General features: G+C 53.2%; 1 protein-coding gene across 1 annotated transcript in view; it reads right to left on the bottom strand.

Annotated features, from left to right (window-relative positions):
• The window catches only part of MELTF (melanotransferrin), a 28,355-nt gene extending 16,508 nt beyond the window's left edge, over window positions 1-11,847 (bottom strand). The window contains exons 1-5 of the mRNA XM_045287527.1: window positions 11,704-11,847; window positions 9,948-10,047; window positions 5,977-6,159; window positions 4,212-4,368; window positions 3,430-3,497 (exon numbers count right to left, since the gene is read on the bottom strand). Of these exons, the coding sequence (XP_045143462.1) occupies window positions 3,430-3,497; window positions 4,212-4,368; window positions 5,977-6,159; window positions 9,948-10,047; window positions 11,704-11,847 (652 nt within the window). The remainder of the gene's footprint in view (window positions 1-3,429; window positions 3,498-4,211; window positions 4,369-5,976; window positions 6,160-9,947; window positions 10,048-11,703) is intronic.
• Window positions 11,848-13,032: the final 1,185 nt, after the last annotated feature.

Below are 13,032 nucleotides of genomic sequence, written 5' to 3' on the forward strand. Positions count from 1 at the left end.
CCACTCTCCCTCTACCCTCCCAGTATCGCCACTCACATCACCGGTCCTGAAGGGCTCATCCGCCCTGGATTCCCCGTATCTCCTGACGTTTTCTACTTCTCCTAATTGAAGCTTCTACGACTAGACTGGGCTCGTGACGTTTGACCGCACGCAGCACGTATGAACAGGACGATGAACGACAGATACACAGGGTCATCAGGTCTTAGAGGGAAAGGGATATGTGCACCAGGAACTGAAGCGGAGTCTACCATCCCTGTGGGCCGCACAGCTGGGCTCAGAGGAGGGCAGAGGACAGAAGACCACGGTGAAGACGAATCTCAACAGAAACCAGCACTGAGGTGCGGAAGGCATAGGGCGACCACCCCAAAGCTTTCTCTAAAACCCCAACTATTAGTATTTTGCTATATTACCTCCAAATCCTTCTTTTCTAAGTACGTGTGTACTCGTGTATAAGCCGACCCGAATATCAGCGGAGGCACCTAATTTTACCACAAAAACTGCATTGAAAATGTGCTGAAAAACTCAGCTCATCCATGAGTATATATGGTATGTCCACTTCTAACACTGTAACACGTGTCAGAAAGCGTTCATAAGACTCATACATTTCTTCATAGAAGACGAACCTTACTTGCGGCGTGACTACTGACCAAATACGGATCTCAAGAAAACCTAGTACCAAGGGCTGGAACTAAACTTCCAATAGAACATGTCCCAGGTAGCCGGGTATAATGAGGTTTTGTAACTTTAAAATCTTAAAATGAGGGAGGGCATCAGCTGAGAAGTAGAACGGGGAAAGAGTATTGGTGGGATCACGTACACCGTGTTCACTCCAAAGTTTTTTAAAACACAGAACTAAACAGGAGAGTAACTGTTTGCAAAGCCCCGTGAAGGTCATTTTCAATGGCTGCACGGGAGTTTATAGCACTGATCCACACTGATCAACAATCAGTGTGATTCTGTACCCTCTTCCCAACTTTTCTCTGTTTTAAGCCACTGAAAACCTATTGTTTGTTTGCTGGGAACTCTTGGGTAGCATCTGGTCTTCCCTTGAGACAAAGGCATCATGCCAGAATTCCGATCCGCAGCTCCTCTTCTCACGGCCCCCGTGAGGACAGCCGTGCGGCTTGTGACTCTGGCCTTCCCTGGCAGCCGCACTCTTCTGCTCTGTCAGTCTCTTTGTATAACAGCACTCTGGAAAATGATTTCCTTAGGTTCTCATTGAAACTTTAAAAAATCGGATACATCCCAGCACATCCCTCTTCTGTTCTCACCTCCCAAATTCTCGCTTGCTTAAATCATCTTGGGGCCCAAGCCTTGGTGCACCCAGCTTGGTAAGATGGCCCTGCTCTGGGGATATTGAAACTCGACTCTCAGGTTCTAGGTTTGGCATAAGGATCCCTGAGAGCCCAGTGGGTTTGCCGCTGGGCTGCTAACTGGAAGGTGAGACTTTCTGCTCCTGTAAATAAAGAGTTGGTCTCAGAAACCCCAAGGGAGCACTTCTCTGTGCTACAGGGTCGCCGGGCATTGGCATCAACTTGATGGCTTCAGTTTGGTTGGGTTTAGCAGATCTGATTCATGTTGTTTGCCATCATGAGGGTCAGGCTACAGGATGGGCTTTCTGACTTAGAAGGCAATGACTAAAAAAGACAATGATTTTTTTTTAAGACAATGATCAGACTTTCAAAGGTAGAAAAACCAGAGGCAAACCTCTGATTGGCAACTAGCAGAGAGGGGTGTGACATTGAGGAGAGGGGTTGACCACACAGGAGTCGGAGGGCATTTGGGGGGTGAGGGTAAAGGGTTTTGATTGTGGCATGGTTACACACCACCAAAAAGAAATCTGTCAAAGCTCATAGGACTGTGCTTCAAAAGAGTGGGTTTACGCTATATAAATTATACCTAAAATTGAAAAATATTACCAGGCAAATAAAAATTGAAGGACCTTTTATGAAAGAGTGACTGAACTGTATTTTTTAAAAAATATTATTGTTTTGAAAAGAGCTTAAAAAACGGCTCTAAGGACACTAAGGAGACAGTAGAACTAAATATCATGCATGAGTGTAGATTCGGTCAGGAACCTGTAACAAGTTTTGTTATTAAGGTCAGAAGTGGGAATGAATATGGAATGTGGAGTGCAGATTAGATAACACAGAATGACTGGTCCAATTCTTGAAATTTCTCCTGGTACCACTGTTGAGCGCCCCTTCTTGTTCTTAGGAGATGCATGCTGAAGGACTTGGTGGAGTCTAAAGGAGCCCTGGTGGCACTATCAGGTAAGCACTGGGTTGCTACCCTGTTTCCCCGAAAGTAAGACATCTCCCCCAAATAAGACCTACTTACAGTTCTGCCTCTCGTTGAAATATAAGGCATCCCCCCCAAAATAAGACCTCCCCCAAAATAAGGCCCCCCGAAGAACTCTGGACCGTAGCGGTGGGCACCGCAGCACAGCTCACTGTTGGCCGCAGCGCAGCCGGAGCAGACAGGAAGTGCGAGGTCTCTTTTCATAAAACAATAAACAAAAAATGAAGAATGCTTTTAGGAAGAGGCAGGCCACCCTCTCTCCCAGGCGGCTAAAATAAGATTTGTCAGCAAAGGGCCGGGCTCTTCAAGTCAAAGGAGGAAACTGCCAGGAAGAGTTTGTAGAGGAGATCTATGCAGAGGTCTGCAAACTATTTTTTTTTAAAGAACCCAATCTTTAATGAGTCTCTGGTTAACCCCTAGGCTGCCAATCAGAAGGTTGTTGGTTTGGGTCCATACAAAGGCACCAAGGAAGAGAGTCCTGTCCATCTACTTCGAGAAATCAGCCACTGACAACGCTGTGGAGCACAGTCTGCTTGAGGTGCAGGAAGATGCCACGGGTGGGAATGAACTTGACCACGAGTTTCCATCCTCATTCTATGTATACACATACACATACATACACATACACGTACATATACATACACATACATATACACATACACATACATACACATACACATATACACACATACATATATATACACATACACATACATATATATACACACATACGCATACACACACATATACATATACACATACATATACATACACACATACACATACACATATATACACATACACATACACATATATACACATACACATACACATATATGCACATACATATACATACACACATACACATACACATATATACACATACATATACATACACATACACATATACATACACATACATACACATACATACACATACACATCTTAGATATGCTTAAGTCCATGTCTTTTTGCAGATGGGGCGTTAAGGTTCAGAAGACTTACCAAGCCACTCTGAGGAGTCTGAGTACCACCCAACTAGGGCCCGCTCCCCTCCTGCCTGCCCATGCCGTGGGTGGTTCACTTGGGAGGGGGCTGGAATCTGCGGAGAGCCCTGCCCCCACTCACCGTCCGTGTTCTCCAGCACAGTGCTGTGCTTCACGAAGGCCACGTCCCCGGCTCCTTCCGCCAGGCACCTGCGGAGGGCAAGCCAGTGAGCCCGGGTGGGGCCTGGGGGTCTGTGGGGCAGTGACAAGACTCAAGGAAATAGCTCGGGCCTCACGGTTATGCAGTCCTGAGTTCTGCGCTCTACTTGGCTGAGGGATTTGTCAAGTGGCGTCCCTGTCTCCTTGTCCCCATCTGTATTATGGGGGTGACAGAGCAGAGCACCCCCACCCCCACCCCCAAGACAGCCCCTGTGAGATCCCGTGGAGCTCCACAGCCTGGGGGCCGGAACCCCCATCTGCCAGGCCTAGTCTGCAGATTCTGACCTGGGGGTGCGTCGCTCCTACCCTGAGGCAGAGGGTTGACCCAAATGTCCTGCGGAAGGGACAGATCTTGGATGTATTGTCTCTGTTTTACTGCCCGGGTAAGGGCGGCAGAGACTGAAGGGGAGGGGCCCGCCTGGCGGAACAACGAGGACAATGACAGGTGGCCAGCCAGGGTGCCCTCTGCCAGGGACTCAGGGTCAGCTCTCTGTGCCAGATCCCACCCAGGGTGCGGGGGCCCGGGAGGCCGCAGAGTGACGCCGGAGCTAGCACGGGCTGAGACCCTTGTTGCGCTAGCTTCCCTGAGCCCAGACGCCAGGCTACGCGAGCTAAGTCTGCGGCGTCCGTCTGTCCGGGACCGCGTTTTTCAACTAACCGAGGCGCACGGAATACAGGGTGCCCCCCCACGCGCCCCCGCCTCACCGGAAGGCCCCGCTGTAGTCGTAGTATCTCTCCAGGGGGCTCTTGTCACACACGCCCTCCCCAGCTGAGTCCCCTCGGCACAGGCGGCAGAGCGACTCGGAGTAACTGGTCTCTCCTGCCCCGGGGACGCAGCTGCCCCCAAAATAGTCGCTGACGGCTGCGGGAAGGAGGGAGAGAGGTCAGAGAGGTCAGGCAGAGCCCCCACTCCCCCACCCCACCCCTGGGTTCCGAGAACCACTCCCCGGCCGCCCCGCGGAACAGAAGCAAACCCACAGACCCTAATGGGTCCCCAGAAATGATTACTGGCATTGACACGCGGCTCAGGGCAATCAAACATTCCTCTTCCAGGGGCCACAGGGCAACTTGGGACCCTTTCCAGGTCACCTGTGTCGTTCCTGCCCCGGGACTGGGGAGAAAGGGGGCCCCCAAGAGCCCCAGGCATGTGATACACCAGGCTCTCACACCCCAGGGCAGGAGGACTGCTCAGATGGGGAGGTTGGGGACCCTGCCAGCCCCAGGCTTCCCGGGCCCCCTCCCTCCGTAAACATTTGCTTTGCTCTGCAGGAGGGAGTTACAGCCCCAGCCCACAGGGGCGTCCCATCCTGCCTTATGGGGTTGGCATGGACTGGGTGGCAGTGAGTGTGGGCTTAAGGGCGTCAGTGGTGCCTCCCGGCTCCATGGAACTTCCTGTTTTGCTCTTCTTTTGGCATAATCCCAAGGGAGTAGGTCCTTCTGAGTCAACACTGACCCCCCCCCCCTCATGCCTGGCCCCCCTACCGGGAGGCTTGGCATCCAGGCTCTGGTGGGTGGTGCTGGTTGGGCTAGGGCCTCTGAAACCAGCTCCCTTTCCGGTCCCAGCTGGGGGTGGGGCGGGGCGCTGTGCATGCCAGTGTGTTTGTATGTGTGCGCACATGCGTATACGTCCGCACAAATACTCACGCATGCATATATGGTCACGTATGTGTGTATGTGTGGTGTGCATACATGACAGGTAGGTGTCCATGGAGAAGAAGGTCTGTGCTGGACACCTACCCGCGGTTGTGCTTCATGCCAAGACTGTGCGAGCATCATCTCAGTTCTCACACCCTCACACTGTCATCAGCCCGTCCCAACGGATGGCCCGAACAGGACAGAGTGGCACTGCTCTCCAGAGACTCCAAGACCGGACATCTCTGCAGAAGCAGTCTCATCTTTCTCCGGGGAGCTGATGGGCCTCCAGATCGGGGGTTCTGCGCCCAGAGGCAGATGTTCTCAGGCTGTCTCACTCTCTGCCACTCTCACCCCACTGTGCTGCCTCCTGTCCCAGCATTCTGTCTCCATCAGTCTAGTCACTGACTAGCCACTGGTGACCTTCTGCATTCAAGGGAGCGGCTCCTAGGGATCCTCAAACACCGGTTTCTGATTCTCTAAGGCCGAGGGCCAGTTTCTGGGACTGGCGGCCTCCATCAGGTGGGAGTCATTTCTAGGGAGTTCTCCATCTCTGTTCAGTGTTGGGACCCTGCAGCTGGCTGCGTCCTGTGAGATCCAAGATGCGTGCATGGAAGCCCAGCCAACCAGACACTCCAATGGTGGCAACACAAGGTGGCCAGGCCAAAGAGAGAAGGCAGGGAGTCCACTGTCTCTAGCCAGGGGTGGCTTCCTGGGGGCTGGGACTGGGCTGTGCCCTCAAGAAGGTGCAAGATGGCCGTGAGGTCAAAGGAAGGCCAGAGCCCCTGGAGAGGCACAGCCTGCCCTGGGGGAGGGGCCGGATGGGCGAGGGTCTCACCTTTGAGCACATCACAGCCCATTACTGAGAGGCGACCACTCTCCACCAGGTAGCCCACAGGCACATTCCAGCCCACCGTCCGGTTGATGCCTGTGTGGCAGGACTTCACGCCTTTCAGTGTGTTGATGGTCACGTGGGAGCTTCTCTTGACCACGGCCACAGCATAATAGGAGGTGCCAACCTCTGGGAAAAGAGACAGTGAGAGGCGGGGAGAGGGGAGGCTTCAAGGGAGGCTGCACAGTCTGGGACAGGCTGGGTGGGAGTGAGTGTGCACACTTGTGCGCAGATGGACACGGTATGCAGGAGTACGTGTACATGGTACTCTGGGTACTGAGAGAGCAAGAGGGCACACTCGTCAGACCCTGATAACTGCCAGGCCCAAGTGCTAGAGCATATCTTCAGATATTAATCCATCACTTAATTTCCTCTCTTTCAGTCCCAAGCCAGCTGGCACTTCAAAAAGAAAACCAAATCTATTGCCAGTTCTAACTCATAACCAAAGAGGGCAGAGGAAGACTCCCGCAGGCTTTGCAAGGCTGTGATCGACACAGAAGCATGGGCTTGACCTGCCAAGCTTTCACTTTGCAGCGAGTGCTTAGCCACTGTGCCATGTTGCCGGTCACCGGCCCTGGCCTGGTAAGGGTATACCTGCGTGCACCTTGGGGGAGCCGCTATAGCTGCACGGAAAGCAGCAGCCTAAACATCAACTGCTTTCCCAAAGCGCAGGCCCTTGGGCGAATTTGGTGGGTTTGAGGGCATGGGCTAGTGGTTTATGGGAAGAAGAGAGGCTGGAAAGAGCAGAGGACGCAGGACAGAGACGTCCTTCTCATTGGAAAGATGGAACCCCAAGGCTGAGGGTGGGAGGAGGGAGAGAGAACGCAGTGGCCTCAAATCCCTCAGGACCTGGAATGGCTTCCAGTGCATGCGGGTGGGCAGGGGCTACAAGCTTGAGAAAGATTCCCCTGGCACACATGTACCCCAGAGGGCCATGCAGACAGGGCACCGTGCTTCCCTCTATGAGGAGTGAAGATGGTCACACGTGGACACATTCACACCATTGTCCGGGCAGGTGGGATGCTGTTGCTCATGGGTAGACTGAACCTGCGTTCTCAAACACGGAGACCCTGTGATTTCTGGCACACCGGAGTATGGCCCCTGCCAACTCCACCTTCTGACTTGCCCGCTGGACCCCCTTAATTCCTTGGCAACACCAGCTCTTTCCCACCTTTGTCCTTGCTTAATCCCCATGGAAATGGTATCTCCTCCGAGAAGCCGCTTGTGAGCTCTCTTCAGAAGGTCCCCGCACCCTGTTCACTTCTCTCAAGGTCTTGGATTCACTTTCTTCCCAGCACCCACCCCCACCACTTTGTTTTCATGTGTTTGTTTCCTGTTTGACCCCTATGCTTGGAAGGTATGAAGGGGCATTCTTTTGTTCACGACCTCACCACGCCCCTGACGTATACAGTAGGTGCTCTAAAAATGTTGCTTAAGGAGGGAGAGCTGTGTTTGGGCCCCACAAGGCAAGGCTGTTACTGGCTTTGTGGTTTTACTATCCTGGCCTGTCACCCAGTGTCATCCGCCAATCATTCATTCAACAAGTTATCAGCCATTGCCTTGTCCAGGTGAGGTGCTAGGCCGGGAGCCACAGGGTACACAAAATAAGGACTTAGTCCCTCCCTTGGGGGGTCCCCGTAGTGAGGGCCCAAGGAGAAAAAAGAGAAAGGGACAGAGCCTTTGCAGAGGCAAGTGGGCAGAATGCTGGGAACATAGAGAGACCCCCTGTAAGGGTGGAAGAGATCAGGGGAGGCCCTTCGGAGGAGGTAACAGTTGAGCTGGGCTGTAAGGGACCGACAGGGCTTGGACATACAGAAATGGGGGGAGGGGAAAAATGAGGAGCTGATGCTTTGAAAATGATGATGTACAAGGCGCGTGACACAATGAATGTGTATAAGATTGTGATAAGAACTGTAAGGGCCCCCAAGTAGTAGAGTAGCAGGTAGACATTGGGCCTCCTGCACATTCCCTTAATACAAGAGCACTTTGCTCAGCTAAACAATCCATGATACCCACCTTCCTGACATGATCGCTGAAGACAAACATGTGCATAAGCAAGCGTGGTGAAGAAAGCTGATGGTGCCCGACTATCAAAAGATATAGTGTCTGGGGTCTTAAAGGCTTGAAGGTAAATAAGCGGCCATCTAGCTCGGAAGCAGCAAAGCCCACAGGGAAGAAGCACACAAGCCTGTGTGAACACGAGGTGTTGAAGGGATCAGGTAGCAGACACCAAAGAACAAAAACCATCATTGTGTGATCACCTTCCCCACATAAACGCTGAAGACGAATGTGTGCATAATTAAGTGTGGTGAAGAAGGCTGATGGTGGTGTCCGGCTATCGAGAGATACAGCGTCTGGGGTCTTAAAGGCTTGAAAGTAAACAAGCGTCCATCTAGCCCAGAAGCAACAAAGTCTACATGGAAGAAGCACACCAGCATGCGCAATCACGAAGGGTCGAGGGGACCAGGTATCAAGCACCAAAGGCCAGGGGGGTGGGGGTGGGGGAATCATAATCATCGTGAATGAGGGGAGCACGTGATGGGGACCCAATGCCCATCTGTAGACAACTGGACATCCCTTGCAGAGGGGGAGTGGGGAGGAGATGAGTCACTCAGGGTGATGAGTCACTCAGGGTGCAGTGTAGCGTTAATGCAATTCACAACCTTCCTCTAGTTCTTATACGCTTCCTCCCCACCAATCCCCCATTATCATGATCCCAATTCTACCTTGCAAACCTGGTTACACCAGAGGATGCACAGTAGTGCAGATGGGAACTGGAAACACAGGACAGATGAACCCCTCAGGACCAGTGGTGAGAATGGTGATAACGGGAGGGAAGGGTGGGTGGAAAGGGGGAACTGATTACAGGGATCTACATATAACCTCCCCCCTGGGGGACGGACAACAGAAAAGTTGGTGAAGGGAGATGCCGGAAGTGTAAGATATGATAAAATAATAATTTATAAATTATTAAGAGTCCATGAGGGAGCGGGGAGTGGGGAGGGAGGGGGGCGGAGGAAAGGAAAATGAGGAGCTGATTCCAGGAGCCCAAGCGGAAAGTGAATTTTGAGAATGATGAGGGCAACGAATGTATAAGCGTGCTTTACACAATTGATTTATGTATGGATTGTGATAAGAGTTGTATGCGCCCCAATAAAATGATAAAAATTAAGTAATTAATTTTTTAAAAAAAGAAAGAAAAAGAAATGAGGGAAGGAGCAGCAAAGGACTCAGGTTTCCTAAGTAACGCAGAGACCAGGCACACACGCTGCCTCTTGTGATTTATACAACAGAGCCCGTGTCTCCATCCCTGCCTGACAGCAAAGCCGGTTTTGAGCCGGGGTGTCAGAGGTCACAGAACCAGGGCGAGACCAAGATAAGACATGCTCCTGGTCTGCTGGGCTCTGCTGTTCCTGTGCTAGCCTGGCCCTGGCCCGACTTCCAGCTGCTGCTTCCAAAACAACCTCTCCAAACTCACTGCCATTGAGTCGACGCCAACATCGGACAGGGTAGAAATGCCCCTGTGAGCTTCCAAAACTACAACTCTTTGCGTGAGTAGGAAGCCTCATTTTTCTCCCAAAGAGTGGCTGGTGGTTTCGAACTGCTGATCTTGCAGTTCGCAGCCCAATGTGTAATCACTACACCACCAGGGTAGTCTGTTTTAAATCTTCCCCAAAGATTTACCCAAGTCCTTCCTCTTGCCCTTATGTGGGGAAATAAGGAGGTTCTTGGCAACTAATGAAGATACCCTTGACTTTAGGAAGAGATGGACAGTCAGGGAACAGAGTCACACACGGGGGAAGGCCACCCCTTGACCCGGGAGCTACAGGGACAGCTCTGTGGACAGGGGTGAGGACCAGCCCCAGGAGGCCAGTCTCCTCGCCTTTCCAGCTCCGCCTTCCGCTCTGCCCTTTTACCTTGGTCATAGACTTCACCCACCACGGGCTTCAGGCCATGTTCCTTTCCAGCCTCATAAATGGCTCCTCCATCCAGGGTGATGGCATCGGCCTCCTGGGCCTGGTGGAGACACGTGGATCAATCCTGCCCTGCCCGGCTCACAGCTCAGCGAGGGGCACAGGGACCGCCAGCGGTCTGCTGAGAGCCCCTGGAAAAGCTAACCTATTAACGTTGGGTGATTTGCCTGCCCAAGGAGGAGCCCTGCTTTTAGTCAGCCATGATTCCCAAGAGTCTGGAAGGTCCCTCCTCCCACCCCAACCCCAGGGGCCAGCGTCACCCCCTTCACTATGCCTAGAGTTCTCCTGACACATAATTGACTTGTTTTTCTAATTTATATGATTATTTTTAAATACTAATGATTTCTTTTACAGGCTGGAGTAGATGGACAACATGCCCAGCTGCTCATGAAAAGGCTGGTGGTTTGGGTCTGCCGAGGGGTGCCTGGGAAGAGAGGCCTGGTGAACTACTGCCAAAAGATCAGCCATTACAAACCCTGCGGAGCAAACTTGTACTCTGACGTGGGGTCACCGTAAGGTCATGCTGACAAAGGACAACTGGTTTCATAATAAAACTCACTGCCATTGAGTCAAGCCCTATGCATGGTACCCCTACAGCACAGGGCAAACTGCCCCTCTGGGTCTAAGCGTAGATATACACAAAACAAAAGAGACCCAAACTCGTTGCTATCAAGTTGACGCCAAGTAGTAGTAACCGTCTAGGACAGCATAGAACTCCCCTGCGAATTTCGGAGATGGTAACTCTTTATGGGAGTAGAAACCTCATCTTTCTCCCATTGGACAGCTGGTGGGTTTGAAATGCTGACCTTGTGGATCACAGCCCAATGTGTAACCACTATGCCACCAGGGCTCCTCAATAATAACTATACATAATAAAAAACATCAGAAAGACAAAATGATATGTATGGAAAAGTGAGTATCCCTCACTAACTCCAGTTTCCCAGCCGCCCCCCGCTTCCAGAAACCACCACGGCTATCCAAGGCCTTGGCTTTCTTTCTAAGAAAGTCTGTGCTTTTCCTCTTTAATCGTCTGCTTTTTCATTTTTAACAGACGAATGGCAGTTTTATCAGGGTGCTGCGGGGCTCATGGAGAGAACTGCAGTTCACTAAAACGGGTCTCTGTTTATACAGCAGAGCCAAGGCTCTAGCCACTGGCACTGTGGTTAGGTTAGGTCTTGGAGCAGGTCAGCATCAAGCTGAAGTGCAAACCCAGATCTCCGCAGCCTGACCCTGGGACTGTCCCCTGCACCTTGTCTGAACTGTCACGTCCTGACTCTGAAGATGCGCAGCTGTTAACTCAGACTGGAGTCTCCAGCCCCACCAGGTCTTCCAGCACCTCCACCCACTCCCTCAGAAACAGAGCAAGTCCTCTTCAGGAACCCCCCAGGCAGAGTGGGGTTACCACTGCCTGCTCCCTCCCCTCTGGAAATTTCCTGTCCCCTTCTAGCAAGGGCCCTGTGGTAGGAAAACCGGATCTTCAGCCACCTTTGTCCACTGGCGCCCATGTGAGCTGCAGCCCTGCCCAAGGCCTCAGGGAACAAGCCAGCCCTTGTTGCTGGGCACTCAAAGAGATCCTATCGGCTGGCCGGGTCGGGCCTGGGCTGCCTTTCCCAGTGAATGAAACCGTTGTATGCTTGCCTGAGTCAGAGCCCTCTTGTCTGGTTGGCGGCAGAGGCAGGGCAGAAGGGAGTGGACTCACCGTGATGAGCTGGATGCAGTGGTCAGCCGAGGAGCCCTGGACACAGAGGAGGGCAGGCTGGATGCCCGCTTCCTGAAAGGCCTTGCTCATGTCGCTGCACTTCTGCTGCTCGGGCTCTGAGATGGTGCACCATCGCACCTCCATCCTGCTCAGCGCTGGGGGCGGGGTGGGGGGCGGTGACAGTGAGGCCCAACACCTGCCCTTCCTAGCATCCCCCGAGCTGTGTGCCAGCCTCAGCACGGGGGACTGAGGCACAGAGAGGTATCACAGAGAAGACAGGGAAGGGGCTGGGCTCTTGGCAAAGCTGTGTGTAGGATCATGGGTATCCCTGGGCTCTGGCCTGGGCAGAGGGGGAAGGTTCAGCAGCATGCATTGGGCCTGACCGGAGGGAAGGAAGGAGCACAGGTGGTAGAGTGGCTTTGTCACTTGGCAAGCTCCTGCCTCTCCTGCGTGACTAGATTTCCTCCCTCAGGAGCATCCTGGGCTCTCCTCATGAGACCGAGCCAGCTGAGGGGCTGGAGCAGCAGCCCCTTGGAGCGCCTCTGGCTATGCCAGGCCAGTGCTAGGGAAGGTTGCAGGGGACTGTGCACAACTAAATCGACCTCTCTGAGCTGTTTTATTGGAGAAAACCCATCTGTGTTCTTAGGGAGACACACAGGTCCTCAGTGGATGGTGGCTTCTGCCCTTCCTCTGCGAGGGACTCTCTGGGTCTGGTGACCTGTTGGGTCAGAGTCCCAGAGAGCTCTCTGCTGGGAGGCCCAGCAGAAGGGTGCACTTTCCCAGGGGCATGACTGCAGACCTGAGCAATCTCCTGTTGACCCTGCCCCAGCCAGGGATTGTGAAAGGGGCCCACACTCCCTAAAGCGGGGCTTTGGGACAACTCAGGGCTTCTGGGGTTGGGGGCTAGTCCTGGACCAGGTGGCCCTCTGAGGGCAGCCTTCACGCCCCCCACTCCCACCCCAGAGTACAGGTTCCTCCCCAGCCTCCTCACTCTGCCTCAGACTCTGGAGAGGGGTCTGTCTCCTCTCCAGGTTACAAAGATTCACACTGCGTAGGTGGCTCACCGCCCTGGGCGCTGGGCTTGCTTTTTATGTTGGCAGAGAATACACTGCCTTGGGCCATCGGAACCACGGGACTGCAGTCCCTGAGAACCGCTCCCCAGTGCCCCACCTTAAGTCCCTCCTGCCTGGACTAAGACTGCCCTGGGAGGGGGACCAGACTGTTCTGATCTGCTCCCCCCCCCCCTTCCCCGACAGCAGCAGGGCACCTGGGAGCGGCCCCCAGAGCCGTTTCTAGACCCCAGCCCTGCCCACCACCCTCCCCAGCGGG

Source organism: Echinops telfairi, unplaced genomic scaffold (genome assembly GCF_000313985.2).
Source record: "Echinops telfairi isolate 266 unplaced genomic scaffold, ASM31398v2 ScPeMD7_17;HRSCAF=63, whole genome shotgun sequence".
Lineage (NCBI taxonomy): Eukaryota > Metazoa > Chordata > Mammalia > Afrosoricida > Tenrecidae > Echinops > Echinops telfairi.